At 31.6% G+C, this 21870-nt stretch overlaps 1 protein-coding gene across 7 annotated transcripts in view; it reads right to left on the bottom strand.

Annotated features, from left to right (window-relative positions):
* Positions 1–21870, bottom strand: part of LOC134707079 (unconventional myosin-Ia-like) — a 69656-nt gene that overhangs the window by 25385 nt on the left and 22401 nt on the right. For 5 of the 7 annotated variants that reach the window (XM_063566570.1, XM_063566569.1, XM_063566572.1 and 2 more), the window contains exons 7-17: positions 21300–21363; positions 20100–20113; positions 19400–19484; positions 18857–18963; positions 7436–7583; positions 6467–6585; positions 5419–5505; positions 4011–4076; positions 3016–3120; positions 2239–2301; positions 1827–1853 (exon numbers count right to left, since the gene is read on the bottom strand). In XM_063566570.1, the coding sequence (XP_063422640.1) occupies positions 1827–1853; positions 2239–2301; positions 3016–3120; positions 4011–4076; positions 5419–5505; positions 6467–6585; positions 7436–7583; positions 18857–18963; positions 19400–19484; positions 20100–20113; positions 21300–21363 (885 nt within the window). Of the gene's footprint in view, positions 1–1438; positions 1460–1826; positions 1854–2238; positions 2302–3015; positions 3121–4010; positions 4077–5418; positions 5506–6466; positions 6586–7435; positions 7584–18856; positions 18964–19399; positions 19485–20099; positions 20114–21299; positions 21364–21870 lie in introns of all 7 variants that reach the window. The other 2 variants (XM_063566575.1, XM_063566576.1) reach the window with 2 other exon arrangements.

Raw genomic sequence — 21870 nt, 5'->3', positions numbered from 1 at the left:
ATGACTACATTAACTGTTAGTATTCTAGATTAGTTCTGTATTACTAAGGTTTCTACCAAAATGACAGGCTGATGCAGAGAGCTGTAAATTAAAAGCATCTATATTAAAAATATCCTAATTATGATCTGTAATTAACATACACCATTGTTAAACTTATTCCTCTAAAAATTATAAAATTAAAAAGAATTAAAAAAAAAAAACCAACAACTAACTAAGTTCAATAATATTTTTTAAGCTTATTAGTTTAACCATAAAAACAAATATTGAAACTCTCCTGGTAAATCAGACATACCATTTCACAATCAATTCATTTCTAAAACAAATTTTATTGGTGAAGGAGATAATAAAATAGTAAAATTTCCTTCTCTTAAACGTGATTTGAATAAATATTTCTTGAAATATTTCTTGAATATATGTACCATTATTTCCCTTCTTTATCCTTCTACAATACAAAGCCTAAACAGATACCATAAGACAATACACAGACAGAGAGAACATTTAACCACACCAGAATGGACACCAAGACATATACCTCACAAACAATAAGGAGAAACATGGTAGGTAGTCAGAATGATCTGTTTATAAATGATTTGTAGATCTACTCTGACAAAAAAAAAGTGTTTGTTGCTAAAACTGACAAATAAATTTGCATTAAAGAAACTTTTAATGTCAGAATGAGAAACATATTTGGACCATTTTGAGTTCTAATTAGTCCATGGATTTGCAATTTTAGGATAGATGTGCTACATAGTTTACTTATTTAAAGTTTTCAGGAAACAAGAGTGCTATTTTAGTAGGAGAATGTTATCTGTCACTACAAGAATCTAAACATTTGTTGAAAAAAGGCATGTAGAAAGATGGTGCATGTACATTTTTGCTTACAAATGATTTTTATGAAGTATTTAAACTCAAGGTAAAATATGTAGGCAGCTGTTTAAAAATAGAAAAAATATGGTTGAATATACGTGTGTTTTTTAAATTAATTTGGTTTTAGCATGTTTAGAATTCAGGTGATTTTTTTTGTTTGTTAAGGAAGGGCTTCTTTATTTAATGTTTTTTATGAACAGTTAAAATTTTCAATTAAGTTCTATGATGTTAAAACTGACAAAACATGAAATATATATAATATCCTTCTAAAATTCAACAAAAATTGATATGTAATTCGACCTAATTTGAAATGAGTTTAAAATAAATTTCGTGTCAGTTGTGAATATGTTACAAACTTCAGGATTAGAACCAGTTAACATTAATTCAAACCTTAGCACTTAATAAGTTAGGATTAATCACTTCCTTTCTGGAACAAACTTTGTAATCATACAGCGTTCTAACCTGCCTAGTTAGTAACTGTTATGTGGAACAAATAAAAATTCTATGCATATAGGATATTTTGCTACAGTTCAGCTGGGTACATAAAATAATACTATGGCAGCAGACTTACTTTATCTTTTCTGCCAGGTCTCTGTAATCAAATCAACATTGCATTCATAACATGCAGCAATTAAAGGGAAATAACTATGTAACATGCTGCAGTCAAGGGGAGTAACTATGTTACATGCTGCAGTCAAGGGGAGTAACTATGTAACATGCTGCATTCAATTATGTCCCATGCTTATAAATATTTTTTGCTTGCAGTCAAGGAATATATATTTATTGGGAAAACGCAAGTATTTCAAGCTTTAGAGTATTATGTTTACATTGTAAAGCTCCTAAAAAGTGAACACACTTACATCACTGTCATGCAAGAATTATTAACATTTGTAATGCAACTAAAACAAGAAGGACAAATTGTAAAATGCTATTAAGAAATAAAAGTTTGGTAGATTTACATCTTGATCTTGGCTTTTCATCTGGTTCTAAAACATATTTCAAATCTCTAATATTGTCAATATAATGTGAACCTGTATGGACACCCCTAGAGAGAATATAAGGATTACTTAACCATTTACACATCAACATTGGTTACCAAGAAATTATCCTTAACACAAACAATACTGGCCAATCAAGTCACAGACCCTTAAATGTTGTTTTAACTCTGTTGTACAATTCAAGATGAGAACTCTGGTAAAATATCTCTTATATACCATCTTGGTTTTGTAAGGAACAGCATTAAATGTAAAATTTTGAGAAACAAATCTCTGTATCCTTAACAAAATGGCTGATCCATTGATAGGAATGTTTCTTTTCAGTACTTTCTTTGTTTTAGATGACTACTGATTTAACAGTTTATAGTATTTTTACCTTTTCTATCAGATCACAGATGACAGCATTATTAAAATACTCTACATGTATCCACTCTATTCCCTACAAAATATTTTATCAAAATTAATATATATCTGCTTATTTGGGGTAATTCAAAGTAATTTTTTATCACAATAGTAGAAAGCAATATACTTATACTGCATTTGAAGACATTGTATAAAAATTTGGTACAGTGACTTATAGCTATCAATGTCTGTGTCATTTGGTCTCATTGGCAATCATATCACATGTACTTTTTTTTTAATTTAATGAAAACCAATTTATCTTCAGTTCAATAGCCTCAAGAATTTGTAGAGCAGGCTAGCTGTTATTAACTGGATTACTGGTTGAGTCAACAACAAGGTGCAAATTGTTATTAGTTGTTTTTCCACATTTGGAACAATATTACAGTAAAAAAACAATATTTCTCTTGTTTTTAAGCTTTTTTCACATTTCTCCTTACTAGTGAAAAAGCTGTTCTCTGCTAATGATTGGTTGAAATTTAATTGCGACGTTGAATTTTCTTGTTTTCTCCTGAATTTTCTTTGAAAAGGAAAGATAAAAATCATAAGAGAAACTAATGTAACTGGTGTATTACGATATTTCTCCTCTCAACATTTAAATTTTTATTATTTCAAAAGCTTGTCAAGCCTCACACTTTAAATATTAAAGTTTAACTGTCTCGAGTGGAGAAATATTGTAATACACTTGTTGCAGTTGTAAAATCTATATGTTTATTTTAAAGATGCCATTACGAGATAGACGTAGAATTCTCACCTCCTTCACGTACTCCTCTTGTTCTTCTTTTAATGTTCTCTCTATAAATATTTGTTGTAACTTCTCATTGCAGTAATTAATTATAAACTGTTCATATCCATTTGTCTGAAACATAAATGGTTTTATCTTATTTGTTTTACTTGTCCACATAAAAATACAAAACTATCAATACATAACTTTTATTACAATTTAATTGTTTGATAACTATTTTAATATGCATAACATGCCTTTCTTGACTCATCTGAATAAGCACAAAGCTAGAATGAGAAGAGATGTATACATCATTAAGACTGCAAACACCATAAAACAAGAAGAAAATGTCTGGAGGTCACTTCTATAAACAGATACTACCAAGGTCTTCCTTCATTAAAACTCTTTTTTTTTTTTAGGTAAAAATACTTTGATATAAGCAGAGAAAACCTCTTATTTTTAACTACAGTTTGTAACAAAATCTCTGTTACTACAATTATTGACAAGCTAAATTTTATATCTACTGGACTGATATTGCACGATTCATATTTAAGGTGGTACCCAACACCTTCACTAAAATTAATTTGGCTTGTTTAATTTTCATAAAATATTACAAAGTATTTTAAAACTTTGACTCTTTAACAAAAATATAAAAAAAATCATAAAATTTGAACCAACCGTTTTATCAGAAAAATAACACTGGTTGTATAGCAGTTTGACAATAACTAATTTTGATCATTGAGAAGCTAAATATTCCCTTAAAAACACAATGTGATTAAAACGTTTAGCTGATTTTACAGAGTTTTTTCCCTGTAGTGTTGGGTGCCACATTAAATCATCATGCGCAAGTGTAGAAAATTTACTGACAGGTTCCTATAAATCAGGACAATTATATTTTTATGGCATCTAACTTTAGACAAGTAAACAAAACGGAGCAACTGTAGCTGCAAAATATAAATGTCAAACTTCTGCAAACAGTTTTGCTGTGACTGTAAATTCTGATACACAGCTGGAAACAAACTCACCTTAAATACTTCAAAACCATAAATATCTAACACTCCCATTGCTTTGGTTTTCTGTTTGGACTTCACCTATAATGAAAATTTATATATATTGTCTAAATACAGAAATATTTACAAGAACTTGATCCTCAGTACAATATTTCAGATGTCAACTTTATTTTTTTGACTATACAAAGGAAATGGCAAGTTTATCTTTGACACAAGGGCAAACTAAAATGAATTAAAACATTGTGCATAATTAACTACAGGCAGAAGCCATCTAAACAAGTGAAACTGCGAGCTACTGCTCACTGATGATACCCCCGCCGCAAGTGGATAATATAAATAGTGTAAAAATATGCAAGTGTTCGGTAAACAGGAAGTTGTCAAGTGATCAATCTGAAAACGCATCACACGGTATAGCTGACTTATATAAATCCTGAAACCAAATTTCAGAAATCCTTGTATTGTAGTTCCTGAGAAAAGTGTGACGAAAATTGTCAACTTGGCTATCATGTGTAAAATCATACAAGTGTTCGGTAAACAGGAAGTTGAAAAGTGATCAATCTGAAAACGCAATACACAGTATAGCTGACTTAGATAAACCCTGAAACCAAATTTCAGAAATCCTTGTATTGTAGTTCCTGAGAAAAATGCGACGAAAAAATAAATAGTGTAAAAATATGCAAGTGTTCGGTAAACAGGAAGTTGTCGAGTGATGAATCTGAAAACGCATCACACGGTATAGCTGACTTATATAAATCCTGAAACCAAATCTCAGAAATCCTTGTATTGTAGTTACTGAGAAAAATGCGACGAAAAAATAAATAGTGTAAATATATGCAAGTGTTTGGTAAACAGGAAGTTGTCAAGTGATCAATCTGAAAACGCATCACACGGTATAGCTGACTTATATAAATCCTGAAACCAAATTTCAGAAATCCTTGTATTGTAGTTCCTGAGAAAAGTGTGACGAAAATTGTCAACTTGGCTATCATGTGTAAAATCATACAAGTGTTCGGTAAACAAGAAGTTGAAAAGTGATCAATCTGAAAACGCATCACACGGTATAGCTGACTTAGATAAACCCTGAAACCAAATTTCAGAAATCCTTGTATTGTAGTTTCTGAGAAAAATGCGACGAAAAATATTCATGGGACGGACTGACTGACGGACGGACGGACAGACAGACAGAGGTAAAACAGTATACCCCCCCCCCCCCCCTTTTTTAAAGCGGGGTATTTAAAGCGGGGGTATAATAACAGATCCACAGAGTTTAAGAGATGTTCTTTTGAAATTAAAAAGGATGAGTTTAATATTAAAGACATATTCTGTCCATTAGTGACATGGACTCAAGACTTTTCCTGCATTTTAAGAATTGTCTTTAAATTTAGAAGCAGCATGTAAGAGAACATACATTAATTTTACTTACTTTTATACTGTCATTTATCCTGGATACTAGCCATGAGAATAATCGGCTATAAATAGCTTTACATAAAGCATCTCTTGCATATATTGCCTATGGAGGAAAAATAAAAATGTTTCAACAGGGAATGACATGATGTTTTATTCTACATGATGAATGGTATAACCTATATATACATAAAATGTACATAGACTCTGTAATTTGTTTTTCTTACTTTAAAAATGTTCTAGATGAATTTTTTACATATCTGCCAACTGTCACTATTTGTGGGGGGTTTCCCCATGGAGGTTCCCAATTGGAAATTCTGTCCACAATTTAAAACAAAACAATCAATTTTACCATATGCATAAGAGTAGCATTTAAAAAGCATGAAGAGCAAATAAACAACATTAAAATAAATTTAAAGGCCTCTTTAAAGGTTTTGTAGAACTATGACAGATGTCTTGCACTTAAAACCCTTCGTGGACATTTTGAAATGTTGGCATTTTAACCTATACAGAAAATATAAGAGCAATTTTTTTCACACTTTGAAAATGTTGAAGAGGAATTTTTTATAACTTAAAACTAAAAGTATAAATTGACTCTCACACTTGAAAATGTGTATTGCAAAAAATGCATAGAATCAGATCCTCTGAACATTTCAAGGTTAAAGAACTGTAATTATACTTATGGAATCAATTTAGAGTAATACCTTTGCAGTTGGTTTATGTAAAGAAAAAGGAAAGTCAATTATTTGCTAATGGACACCCTATGAAAAACTTTAACAAAAACTATAGGTGCAAAACAGCCTTATATGGAGATCTAAAAGAGGGTTGAACATATATAATGATACTGTAGTACATTTAAAAGGAGACTTATTTGGTAAGAAAGAAATCATACAAGAACTGGTACATTAAATGACATAACTTAATAATATTCACTATAATTATGTGATCTCAAAATGCAATATACTTTTGTTTTCAGATAACAATGGTTGATTAAAATCAATTGGGAATTTGCAATTACATTTGTGATTTTTGAAGATTGAAACTATTTTTCTATAAATAAAACACACCTCAGCAACCTCTAAATCTCTCTTGACCTTATCACCTTTAGCCTCTACAGTACGTGTGGTCAAAGCTTCACACATCAGTTCTGTTGAACATCCTAACATCTCACAGACATCACTGATTTCTGTAAAACAAAACAAAAAGATATGAAGAGTTTAAATTAGGAGACCTGTTGTTTAGTTTTTGTTGTTTGTTATTGTGGTTCATAAGTGGTTCTGACCACAGGTTTTCCTGTTTGAATGGTTTTACACTAGTAATTTTTGGGGCCCTTTTTAGCATGGTGATTGGAGTGATCTGAGGCTCCGTGTTGAAGGCCATACTCTGACCTATAAAGGTTTAGTTTTACAAATTGTGAAGTGGATTGAGAGTTGTCTCATTGGCACTCATACCACATCTTCTTACATCTAGGTAGATCATAGCATATATCCCCTGGCATACTAGGTAAATCATAGCAAATATTTTCAGCCATAGTAAGAAGTTCACAACATATATTACCTGACATATGAGGTAGATAACAACATATATTACCTGACATATGAGGAAGATAACAACATATATTACCTGACATATGAGGTAGATAACAATATATTACCTGACATATGAGGTAGATAACAACATTTATTACCTGACATATGAGGTAGATAACAACATTTATTACCTGACATATGAGGTAGATAACAACATATATTACCTGACATATGAGGTAGATAACAACATATATTACCTGACATATGAGGAAGATAACAACATATATTACCTGACATATGAGGTAGATAACAACATTTATTACCTGACATATGAGGTAGATAACAACATTTATTACCTGACATATGAGGTAGATAACAACATTTATTACCTGACATATGAGGTAGATAACAACATATATTACCTGACATATGAGGAAGATAACGACATATGAGGTAGATAAGAACATATATTACCTGACATATGAGGTAGATAACAACATATATTACCTGACATATTAGGTAGTTCACAGCCATCAGTTCCATCCTTGTTACTTTTAGCTTGAAATATAACATTTCCCAGTTTCAGTATACTGGCAACTAATTGGAATGTCATTGTTACTTCTTCTGGTTTAAAACCAATCACATTCATACCATTCTAAAATAAATTAATTACAAAACTTCTTTACTGTTTGCAATTTTGAAAACTCAACAAATTTAGATTACTTTGACCTATAATGCTCAATCTGATATTTATCATTCCTGATATTCCGACAAAAAAAATTAATATTTTCAAGTTGATGCGACCATGTTCACCTTGAACCAAAATTGTAACTTAGATTAAACAATAAACTGTTGACATGAGAATATACCTCACCTGCATGTTTATTTTTTAATTGGTAAATACTTATGGTAAGACTTATTAGATAGCAAGACTTTCAGATGTAAATTATGCAAAAGTCATTAGAAAATACCTAAAGGTACAAGGCTAAACAATTTCCATGGACATAAGACAATGTAAGATAAGCCAATATACAACTGCATACCAAATATCAATAACTTATTACAATTTAATATGTAAACTATGCAAACCTTTAAATGTCAATAAAATATTACTGAGGGGACTGGGCTAAGTAGTCTCTATATAAATGTAAAACTGTTTTAATTAACTAGTGCATACCAAATATCACTGACTTATCAAAAGTGGTTGCCCTAAAAGCAAACAATTAACAAACTTTAATAAATTTAAACAAATTGTTAACACTGCCATAAATAGTATATGTAAGTCTCCCTTTTTTTCTTATTTGAGGCAAGACAAGAACTCAAACCTGATACATGATGGTCAGATGGACATAGGCACAAACTGAAAAACTTAGATCATAAAGCTGTCTAAAATTGTAGGTGATGCCGAAAAATAAGGAACTTAGCATAAAAGCTCAACAAAATTTGGGAAATAAGATGATATAAATCAATTGTACAATCTCTATATTTAGATTAATAAATCACAGACATTTCCACAGTTATAAGAAGTGTTTGAGAAACTGCAAATATTTAAATCTATGTTAGCGTCATAAAATAAAACTGCAAGAGGTAAATATAATTTTTATCACATACAGAAATACACTAACAATTGTGTCATATAATGTCTGGCTGATAGTTGTCTCATTGGCAATTTTGCACATGAGTTTTTTTTAAATATCAACAAACAGGATAGACTTAAAACAAAGGGCAAACATCAATGAATTTAACCTTAAAGAGATTTTACAGTTTACCAATTTCTATAGAACAAATTGCGTAAACACAAGAAGCTGTTAAGTTTGGAAAAATAAATAGATTTTCTTTTACACTAAATTTATTAGAATCAAAAATCATTAAAAACAGCACGCAGATGTTCTCATCATAAGGATCATATGAACATTTTGTCCTGTTTCAAGTTCACATGAACAAAATTTCATGGGTAATAAATCTTAAACCAAAACTTTCACTTGATACATAGATGGATGCACAGACCCCCAAAACAGATGCCCACTATATATAGCTACTAATGTAGAAAACAGTATTCATAATGACTTTGTGATGCAAGGTTAGACTAAAGGGATCTCAACTTTTATTAATTCAAATGTCCTGTTTTTAGAAGAATGGTGGTTACAACTGGTTTTTTTTCCTTCTAAATGATAATGCCACTCCTAAAGAAATCTAAAAAAAAATATTAGTAGCTACAGAAAAAATAATTAAAAACAACGTTAAAAGCATTAGCGCTAACCATGACTACATTCTACCTAAGTCTTGAAATAAACAGTTTTCATTGCTCAATTGACATTTGACAAATTTTACGCAAGCAACAAGTCACTCCTTCCAGGTATATATAAAATATAGTTTTAACACCTTGAGTTCTCCTCTGTAAATCACAGGCTGTGATCATCATTAAAACCAGCTAATAAAAACAGTAAGTTCATCAAAACTTGTTATCTTGATAGTTTAAGAATATTTGGAATTTGAAAAATGCTTTACATTGTTATCAAGACAGAATTCTTTTCTTTTAAAATGTACAACAAAAAGTGTGAAAATTGCTGAATGTAAAAAAGTTAGTTTGGTATTTTTTTTATCTCTAATTTTTTTAATCTATTTTATCTATTATTTATTATTAATGTTATTCTCATAACTCTTTTTTATTGAAATTTGTTTATTGGATTATTTGACTTCTCTTTTTAAATAGGTAAAATATATTTTTTGTTATGTACTTTTTACAGCTTGAAATCCACTTCAACTGAAATTGAGGATAGTGAAAAGACTGGGAAGATTAAATAGACATAATCTGTAACAGAACATCCAGAATGTTGGTTAACTTGAAAGTTGATATACTGACAAATCAGACAAAGTTTTTATGCAATAATACAAACGTCACTTGTGAAACAACGACACACGACCAGAATCTAGCCACAGCTTTAATAGCAGTAATAATTCTCTCTGTTGCCATGTTTCTTGGTATTATTTCAATCTTTGCTGCATTACATAAAATTTGGAGTGGGAACTGGAAGACACAATTTACCTTGGTTCAGTTGTTGATTGCTGGATTAGTTGTTTGTGGTGTTCTCGCACCAATACAAATTGTGCGGATCAGTCTTATGCTTAAAAAGTATGAATTTGTGGACCTGTGTCATTTCCACCAGTTTTTACATCTGAACGCAGAGGGATGTATCTACCTTACAACTATAATATTGGCATGTGACAAACTAAAGAGAAAGTTCTGTGACTTTAACAACAGACTGACAATAAAAAGAATATTCATAACGATCTCATGGATACTTGTTCTTCCCTTTGTCACATGTATCATTCAAGCATCAGAAAAAAATCCAACATCAATATCTGTATTTTCCTATGACTGTACTGTACATGGAAGGACTAAAAAGCATAGCCATTTAGTAGAATCTGTTGGTTGTTATGTGTTCACTGCAATATTTCTCACTACAGTCATAATATATATGGTGTATATTTATAAACTGTGGAAACAGAGGATGATGGAGAGAAGACGAATTACACAAGATCCTAATTTTAATTTCAATCATGTGGATCCTTTTGTCACTGAAACCAGTTTGAATGGAGCCTGTGCCAATATTCCTGTTGCTCCTCGCAGTCCAACTGGCACTAGTCTGCCAATCTCAGCCTATGAAATTTTAGAGCCACCACATCCAATTTTAAAACCAAAAATCATACCAGATACTCCAAGACTTCAAGTTACTTCAATCATGGAAAATGCAAATGGTCAAATGATCATGGAAAATACACATACAGCTATAGACAATTTCAAAATGGATGACGATGTCATCTTAGAGCCATGCAAACAGAAATTAAGTCAACAAATCAATGTAAAAGAAGCCTATACAAGAAACAGTATAAACGATGTTTTGGAACATCTCGGACCCAGAGACTCATTCAAGTCCTCTACAACAGGGACCACTTATACCACTGGAACAACTACTACAAAGGACTCTATCAGGTCCAGTATAAGTGAAAAAATTAAAAAGGAATCAATGGCTTCTGCAATAACAGCCAGTTCTAACAGGGATTCAATGTTCTTAGGGGCATCAGGAAGTAGCATGAAAGAATCAATATCTGGGCAAGAATCAATCTATGATTCAGTTATATCGGAAATAAATGCACCTTCAACTATTAGTCAAATGGAAATCACACCTTCCAACAATATTCATATAGAAAAGACAAAAAAACAAGTACCAAGTTTAACCTTAGACCTTAAAGATATAACAAATTTTAAAAATGATATGAAGACTTCAAAACAGAATGAGACTTCATCAGAAGATAAGTGTGGAAATCAGAGTTCACATTCATTGAATTCTGATCATGATGATAATTCGTTAAAACTAAATCCACTCCGTCATACAAGAGTTTGTGCTGGAAATGTATGGCATCCTGAGTTAGCTAAACTAAACAATGACATCTTGACAGCAAACAAATCATCACCATACAGAATATCAATTAAAAGGAAGAAAAAAAATAATAAGAGAAAGAAAATATTAAAAAAGCAGAATTCTATGGACAGTATTGGGAATTTTTCTTTTACTTCTGTTCAGTCTGATATAGGTCCCGTAGGAGATCACATGCTTGATACTGTATCCTCTCAATCTTATAAATACAATGCTAGAAGTATAGATAGTTTCCTTGATGATGGTCTGGCTAATATCTTAGAACAGCCTGAACAGGAAGATAATTGGAAAGGAACTAGTTCCAAACAAGGGAATAGTATAGTGGTGGATAGCCTAGATATTCCTGAGATGAGAATGCGTAGCAATACGGGAAACATGCAGGACCGTAATCATCTGATGGTAGATGAGCACGATGAATTCAGACAGAGAGCTCAGAGCGATCTGACTGAAGACAAACAGAAAAGGTTACTGGAAACAAAAAAATTCCAAAGCCTTAGAAATCGTAGGCTGTCAAATGCAGGTAATTTACTATCATCTCAGTACAGCATCTTCAGTTTGTCTACTGACAGTAGTTTTTCTGATGTTTATCCTGAACAAGATCAAGCAATGAAGACAAAAATCAAATTAATTACTCATAATAACTTAGATAGCTCTATAGACAGTACCGATATAGATTCAGCTGACTTTGACAAATGTCCAGTGGATCTTCAAGATTATGTCAAAATATCAAGACATCACAGTAAGGAATCAAAATCGAAACACAGACGCAAAAAACTGGTAGATTCTATGACACAAACTGATGAAGACATATTCAATCAGGACAATATTGAAACAGATAAAATGGAGTATCCACTCATTCGTGTGATTCGTCCAAGTGATCCAGGTACAACCATGCAACCTTTGAGGTATGCTTCAAGTTTTAAAGCAATAAATGAGGACAATGACGATACTAAAACAGGAGAGGGTTTCATAAGAACTTTGAAACAATCTAGTGATCAACAAGCACGACAAAATTCAGAATTAGAATCCAAATGTTTGCTTGACATAGTAAAGTGCAGTCTGATGATAATGATGTCATTCCTACTGTTTTATTTGCCAACATATGTAACAATCTCCTTACTTGACAGATTTCCAACTGACATGGGATTAAATCTGTTAATGGTTGCACGTAGCATTGAATATTTATATTTTTGTTTTGCGCCAAAAATATATCTGTATGCAGACGAGATACTGTGAGGAAATTCATTTAATTGTTTATATCTTTTTATAGTGCTAATATTTGTAATTTTTATAAACCACTTTCCACAATAGCTAGTAGACAATAGAATCTTTTAAGGACTCAGGACAAAATTATTCAGAGTTATTTTTTATCTTATATACAACCATTAGTTTTAATTATTTTGTGTTAATATAGAATGTGATTTTAAAAATATCAAATAATCAATTTATAAAGCTGTCTTTCCAAATGTGTTTTTGTCAATCTTAATAATGAATTCATTCATTATGACTAACAGATATACACCAAAGAAAAACTGATTATATTATATTGTGTCATTAAATTGTATCTGGAAGTGTAATTGCTCATGCTGACCTTTAAAATTGTAGCAATCAACAGGACATCTAAACGGCCAAAACAATAACAGGAAAAATGTAATAATGTTTGTCTAATTCAAAATATATAACAAAATAAGATATATAACAGAAATTTATGTAGAGATGAAATCACATGTTGTAAACAAATTTTCACAGTTTGTCTCGTACATGTTAATTAACACTATTTTCAATAAGAAAATATGTGTTAAACTTGTTGATTACATAGAGATTCCACAACTGAAACAAGTGTATTAAGATATTTCTCCACTCAAGACAGTTAAATTTTAAATAATTAAAATTTAACTGTTGAGAGTGGAGAAATATCGTAATACATGAGCTACAGTGGTGGAATCTGTTTCTCTTATGATTTTTATCTTTCCTTTTCAAAGATTTGAGGAAAGTTGTGTACTTTTGATGTGATATGGTTGCCTTTTTTCACAATAAGAAAATTCAGAAGAAAACAAGAAAAATTGACTTCACAATTAAATTTCAACCAATCATTTGCTGAGAACAATTTATTCACTAGAGATTAGAAATATCTAGGGAATGTGAAAATAGCATGAAAATATGAGAATATTTCTTTCATATTTAACTTAGTACTAAAATCTGACTAGCCTTATCATCATTATCACAGGGATAAGTATAAATGAAACATAAGAAAAAAGTTTAAAATCGCTTGATACTTTTCAGTGCATTATCTGAAAGTTTCTATTTTTGGATGATATTTGTCATGGCAATAAATGATGGCCTGGGTGACTCTTTATGAAAATAACTTCACAGTTTGATAGCAATGTATATACTGGTACATAAAATTAGTATCGTATTTTTTAAACGTGGAAAAGAATTACTTAATTTCTGATTTTGAAAAAAATTTGAAACTTCACCAAAATATTCACAATAGTGACAGCGTCAATATGTGTACAATTTCTGTGTGTGAATTTTCAGATTTATAAAAGACTGTAAAAGTTGATAGTGCAGGTATCCCCTTTTCCCTGCCTTAAAACATCATCATGCATACTATAAGCTGGTATTGGGATTAATCCAACCTGGTTAATAAGCTCAATCATAGAGAAGTACATCTCTGAAACTTTTATTCTATTTAGCTACATAGTATACATAAATTTCTTAACTGATATTTATTTTTTTAGTTATACATAATTAAATTTTGGGACACAAAACTTCACATAAAGCAATCTCTCTCCCTCTCTCTGGAAAAGGGCAGTTCTAGTCAGTGAAATTCTTTATGTGGACAAAATAGATGTCAATTACATTATCAAAAGCAGTAAAAAAATGCAGTATATTGTTTGCATCCTGTTCCTTTGGTCTCTGATTGATACTGTAAACCAACTTATTTTCGGGGATATTTTATTTCATGTTTTACCCTTTCTTGACCACTTTGGGGCTATTTAATTTCATGATTATCTGATTTACTTGATGAAGTTTATTAGGGAAAGATTAAAGATTGACATATTCACATTATTTTTCTACTTGCGAAAGTCGCATAAATAAATTGCTTGGGAAAATAAGTTGGTTTACAGTAGTTGTCTCATTGGCAATTATACCACACCTGTGTACAAACCAAAACAACTGGCGTAGAAATCTGCTACTTTAAACAACAGTACAAAATGACTGTAGTACATCTTTGTTTGGACCAACAGTTATAAAAACTGTATATAAAAATTCTTAAACTGTGGATTTCATTGTTACAGGTAAATCACAAATTTAATGCTATTCAGCAATTTTTTTTTATTTTGGATAGGCATAAAATGTAAATTCAGATAATATTGCGAAAATGTGACAGGGTTATAAAAGTCCATGAACTGGTTGGCTTTTGCTAACTGATTGGGAATTGTAGATCTATTTCCAAATGGATTGTTGTGTGCTAAAAATGAGCTAGTCAGAATAATAAAATTGCAGAAAAGGGCTGCAAGAATTATTTTAGATGCTGATCCACTTTCATCATCAGCTCCACTGTTTAAACAGCTTGGATGGATGACAGTAGAGAACAGAATCTCATACCACAAATCTGTTTTGATGCAGAAATACCTTAAGAATGAAGCCCCAGTATATCTTACTGAAAAATTTAAAGAAATGCCAGAACAAAAACAATATTGTTTGAGAAATGCCTCTTGCAAAAATTTACAAGTTCCAAAAGCCAAAACAGATCTGTATAAGAAATCTTTTATATATTCAGGATCTATTTTATGGAATAACTTACCAATATCCCTGAAAAAATCAACCTCAAGTACAAGCTCATTCAAAAAAGATTTAAAAAATTACTTGTTGGAACATTAAGAAGCTGTGCGATTTTATATCAATAATAATTTTCTCACACTTACTCAAACTTATGATATTGTTGATGGCAATACTATATATGTCATATATGAATTTGTAACTTTTACCTGTTTTGAAAATTGTATATTTCATAACAATTTTTTATTGCATTATTCATGTATGTGTGTTTGTTTGATATTTTGTAATTGTTTGTTATATGTCATTGTATTTCATGAGGGTCTCAGGGAAGATAAGCTTTACAGCTAACTGTGAAACCCTCTTTAAATAAAGAATTATTATTATTATTATTATTATTAAAAGAATTATTATAGTATTTATCACATCTGCATATCAACCAAGGCAAAGAGTGAAGTGGTTCTTGTTAAGGTGGAGGGTCTATGCATTAATATACATAGCTCTATGAGGAGGCCGTTAATATATAGAGCTATACTACATACTTAATAACTTTATTATATATATGAAACAAATACATTAAAAAGAACTCATCCGTAAATACAAATTTTATTTTAAAAAATGCATCATCAGCAAAAGTGACATTCAAATTATAAAATATTGATAAATGCTATGTCTTGAGGGCATTTTCTACCAATTCTTACCTTTGGACCTAAGCAACCCAACCAGCATCATCTTCATTTATTCGTTCTTTATAATATCATTTCATATAATTTTTCATATATACAATTACACTTTTATTGAATTGTGTTGTAAAAATATATGTCGATTTTCAGATATATATTTTTTCCTAAACACTTCTCAATAATTTGTACCACTCTGACAGTAAATATGAACTCACCCTAATCACACTAAAGCTATGGTCAGTAAATATGAACCCACCTTAATCACACTAAAACTATGGTCAGTAAATATGAACCCACCTTAATCCCACTAAAGCTATGGTCAGTAAATATGAACCCACCTTAATCACTAAAGCTATGGTCAGTAAATATGAACCCACCTTAATCACACTTAAGCTATGGTCAGTAAATATGAACCCACCTTATTCACACTAAAGCTATGGTCAGTCAATATTAACCCACCTTAATCACTAAAGCTATGGTCAGTAAATATGAACCCACCTTAATCACACTAAAGCTATGGTCAGTCAATATTAACCCACCTTATTCACGCTAAAGCTATGGTCAGTAAATATGAACCCACCTTATTCACACTAAAGCTATGGTCAGTAAATATGAACCCACCTTATTCACACTAAAGCGATGGTCAGTCAATATTAACCCACCTTATTCACACTAAAGCTATGGTCAGTAAATATTAACCCACCGTAATCACACTAAAGCTATGGTCAGTAAATATGAACCCACCTTATTCACACTAAAGCTATGGTCAGTCAATATTAACCCACCTTATTCACACTAAAGCTATGGTCAGTAAATATGAACCCACCTTATGCACACTAAAGCTAGGGTCAGTAAATATAAACCCACCTTAATCACACTTAAGCTATGGTCAGTCAATATGAACCCACCTTAAAAACAGTAAAGCTATGGTCAGTAAATATGAACCCACCTTATGCACACTAAAGCTATGGTCAGTAAATATAAACCCACCTTAATCACACTAACGCTATGGTCAGTCAATATGAACCCACCTTAAAAACACTAAAGCTATGGTCAGTAAATATGAAGCCACCTTATGCACACTATAGCTATGGTCAGTACATAAAAACCCACCTTAATCACACTAAAGCTATGGTCAGTCAATATGAACCCACCTTAGTCAGTAAATATGAACCCACCTTAATCACACTAAAGCTATGGTCAGTCAATATTAACCCACCTTAATCACACTAAAGCTATGGTCAGTAAATATGAACCAACCTTAATCACACTAGACCTAGGGTCAGTCAATATTAACCCACCTTAATCACACTAAAGCTAGGGTCAGTAAATATTAACCCACCTTAATCACACTAAAGCTAGGGTCAGTAAATATGAACCCACCTTAATCACACTAAAGCTAGGGTCAGTAAATATTAACCCACCTTAATCACACTAAAGCTAGGGTCAGTAAATATTAACCCACCTTAATCACACTAAAGCTAGGGTCAGTCAATATTAACCCACCTTAATCACACTAAACCTAGGGTCAGTCAATATTAACCCCCCTTAATCACACTAAAGCTAGGGTCTGTCAATATTAACCCACCTTTATCACACTAAAGCTAGGGTCAGTCAATATTAACCCACCTTAATCACACTAAAGCTAGGGTCAGTAAATATGAACCCACCTTAATCACACTAAAGCTAGGGTCAGTCAATATTAACCCACCTTAATCACACTAAAGCTATGGTCAGTAAATATGAACCCACCTTAATCATACTAAAGCTAGGGTCAGTCAATATTAACCCACCTTAATCACACTAAAGCTAGGGTCAGTAAATATGAACCCACCTTAATCACACTAAAGCTAGGGTCAGTAAATATTAACCCACCTTAATCACACTAAAGCTAGGGTCAGTAAATATTAACCCACCTTAATCACACTAAAGCTAGGGTCAGTCAATATTAACCCACCTTAATCACACTAAACCTAGGGTCAGTCAATATTAACCCCCCTTAATCACACTAAAGCTAGGGTCTGTCAATATTAACCCACCTTTATCACACTAAAGCTAGGGTCAGTCAATATTAACCCACCTTAATCACACTAAAGCTAGGGTCAGTAAATATGAACCCACCTTAATCACACTAAAGCTAGGGTCAGTCAATATTAACCCACCTTAATCACACTAAAGCTATGGTCAGTAAATATGAACCCACCTTAATCATACTAAAGCTAGGGTCAGTCAATATTAACCCACCTTAATCACACTAAAGCTATGGTCAGTAAATATGAACCCACCTTAATCACACTAAAGCTAGGGTCAGTCAATATTAACCCACCTTATTCACACTAAAGCTATGGTCAGTAAATATGAACCCACCTTATTCACACTAAAGCTATGGTCAGTAAATATGAACCCACCTTATTCACACTAAAGCTATGGTCAGTCAATATTAACCCACTGTAATCACACTAAAGCTATGGTCAGTAAATATGAACCCACCTTAATCACACTAAAGCTAGGGTCAGTCAATATTAACCCATCTTAATCACACTAAAGCTATGGTCAGTCAATATGAACCCACCTTAATCACACTAAAGCTATGGTCAGTAAATATGAACCCACCTTAATCACACTAAAGCTATGGTCAGTAAATATTAACCCACCGTAATCACACTAAAGCTAGGGTCAGTCAATATGAACCCACCTTAATCACACTAAAGCTATGGTCAGTAAATATGAACCCACCTTAATCACACTAAAGCTATGGTCAGTAAATATGAACCCACCTTAATCACACTAAAGCTAGGGTCAGTCAATATTAACCCACCTTAATCACACTAAAGCTAGGGTCAGTAAATATGAACCCACCTTAATCACACTAAAGCTAGGGTCAGTTAATATTAACCCACCTTAATCACACTAAAGCTAGGGTCAGTAAATATGAACCCACCTTAATCACACTAAAGCTATGGTCAGTCAATATGAACCCTTCTTTATCACACTAAAGCTATGGTCAGTCAATATTAACCCACCTTAATCACACTAAAGCTATGGTCATCATCTACCGTGTCAACATCTACACAGCCACTCTGTTTTAAAAACACATACGATTCAGGATCTGACGATAGTTTTAATGCATCTATCAAAATAATAGAAGTAGATTAAAATTCAGGATAGAAAATAAATAATATTAGTCAATGGTTATACAAATGCATACATCATCTTTTAAAATGACTGTATCTCAAATTATTTGACAATAGTTGATCATACAAACACAGCAAGAAATAGAATACAAATTTGTTGAGGGAAGATGATAAATTGACACATACCACCAACAGTGGTAAAAGTTTTGCAGAACGGACATAAATTTCAGTTATTGTTAACATCTTCATCCTCTAGCCTTTATGGATAGTTGTCTCATTGACTGTAAAACCATGTCTCTTCATTTTAACATTTATTGATATTTTATATTAAGGGAACAAAACATTTCACATTCTTCATCTATTATTTTTTCATAAACCAATTATTCAAAGTCAGAATATAAATAGCTTTAAAAAATCATTGTTTAATCATACCGAGTAACTCTTTGTCAGCACCTCGTAACAGCTGATAGAACACATGGAAATTTCTTTCTCCTTTCATTTGGAAGGCTACCCGTGACTGAAAAATAAAGCTATGTTTCAAAACAATATCAAACAAGCAATGAACTAAATCGTCTATTGTGTTTTTCCTTAAATGTATCAATGCTGTTTCCATGTAAACAAACTCCTTGTCTTGTCTAAATTATGTGTTTCATAAGGTGTACATAATGCTGCTATAAATCATATTTGTATTTTTTTTTTAAAGTAAATTTTTTATTTAACCCATCATGTAAATCAGGGACGTATATAGAAGTCCTTGTGTAAATATAACGGAATTTGATGGGACTGTTATTAAAGAGAGAGGGTTAACGCTATAGAACCAGGTTTAATCCACCATTTTCTACATTTGAAAATGCCTGTACCAAGTCAGGAATATGACAGTTCTTGTCTATTCGTTTTTGATGCATTTTGTTATTTGATTTTGCCATGTGATTATGGACTTTCCGAATTGATTTTCCTCTGAGTTCAGTATTTTTGTGATTTTACTTTTTTGTATATCCTTTCATTAATTTAAATCACAACTTGAAATATGATTAGAAATCATATATCATGGCTTGTAGCTATTTATAGACATTTACAAAATGAATGTTAGAAACTGATGATTCTTAAGATAGTCTATAGATTATACTCTCACCTTTTCCAGTAAATCTGTAACAAAGAAAAAAACAATGCTTTATAACTTGTATAAAAATGTGAAGCTGTCCACTTATTAGGACCAATAGCCTTACTTGTGGAAACCACAAAACATAATACCTTCATACAAATAAGTATCAATCTTTATGACTTAATGACTTCTTGTAGTCCTAGATGGATTGCAATTGATGTTAAAATCATCTTTTTAGTATCTTTTGGGGGTGAAAATAAGTAAATTGTAGTATACCTTTAAAGCAGTAGAAGTAAATAATATATTTTATTCATATTTTTTTTAAATATGCTTATTCAAGTCTTTTCCCGACGTGTAAGAAAGGAATTCTGTGGTATTTAAAATTCATGTCACCACAGATAAAGTCAGTTTATTTTCGTCTCATGAGTTTGAATGTGCATTTGGCATCTTTCACCTCACTCTTAAACAAGTGTAAACACTTTATTTTCAAAGGATATAAATCTTCTAAAAGCTACAACTTTATTTCCTAAACTTAACTACACAGATGTACAAATTATAAGTATAAATTACTTCCTTGTATATGTGTACAATTTGGAAAATAGTATGACGTTCATTATCACTGAACTAGTATATATTTGTTTAGGGGCCAGCTGAAGGACGCCTCCAGGTGCGGGAATTTCTCGCTACATTGAAGACCTGTTGGTGACCTTCTGCTGTTGTTTTTTATTTGGTCAGGTTGTTGTCTCTTTGACACATTCCCCATTTCCATTCTCAATTTAATTGTATATGGGAACATATCTTAAGCTATGTTTTCTTGAATTTTCAATTACTTATGTAGTTATACAGTCTTAGAATAAAATTAAAAAAAAAGCATTTTAAGAAAAGCTTTCCAAGTTATCATAATTCCTTTAAATGCAGAAACAAAACTTGTCTCTTTCCACACAATATAATGGCCATGGTTACAGCAGAATCTCACGTTTTATGTAAGTCAAAATAGCAAAAAAATTCCCTTCAGGTTTAATATAAACAAAAAATCTAAGTGTTAGATTTTTTGTTTATGATTTGTCCCAAGGATTAGCCAATTAAAAATTCATGAAACCCTGGGTTTTTTTTATAATGATTTTCTAAATACTTTTCATAATCTGTATTTTGATACATCAAGATTTTCAACAGGGAATAGAGTATGACAGATAATTTTTACTTTTACTCCTTATGTTATGATGGACTTACAGTTAGTAATGACTCCACCTAGTGGATCTCCTTTATAATCAAACTCAATGTCCATATACTTCCCCTAAAATAAAAGTTTATAACATAGTCATTATTTTTATAGTTCGTTCTTATGTTGTACTGTTACATCACTGTCCCATGTTAGGGGGAGGGCTGGGATCCCACTAACATGCATATGTTTAACCCCACCACATTCTGTATGTATGTGTCTGTCCCAAGTCAGAAGCCTGTAATTCGTTGGTTGTTGTTTGTTGATGTGTAAACAATTTGTTTTTTGTTCCCTTTTTTGCACATTAATAACGTCTTTATTTTTCTCGTTTGAATTGTTTTACATTTGTCATTTCAGGGCCTATAATAGCTGACTATGGGGTATGGGCTTTTCTCATTGTTGAAGGCTGTACAGTGACCTATAGTTGTTAATTTTAGTGTCTTTTGGTCTCTTGTGGAGAGTTGTCTCATTGGCAATCATACCACATCTTCTTGTTTAAATATTCTATGGGATTTCAATAAATTTTGAAGTAAAACTGAGAAGACACACAGCAGTCAATTAATTATGTGGCTAAGAAAAAAA

The sequence above is a fragment of the Mytilus trossulus genome, chromosome 2 (genome assembly GCF_036588685.1).
Source record: "Mytilus trossulus isolate FHL-02 chromosome 2, PNRI_Mtr1.1.1.hap1, whole genome shotgun sequence".
Taxonomy (NCBI): domain Eukaryota; kingdom Metazoa; phylum Mollusca; class Bivalvia; order Mytilida; family Mytilidae; genus Mytilus; species Mytilus trossulus.
The sequence above is the reverse complement of the archived record's forward strand: the minus strand, read 5'-3'. Positions and strand labels throughout refer to the sequence as shown.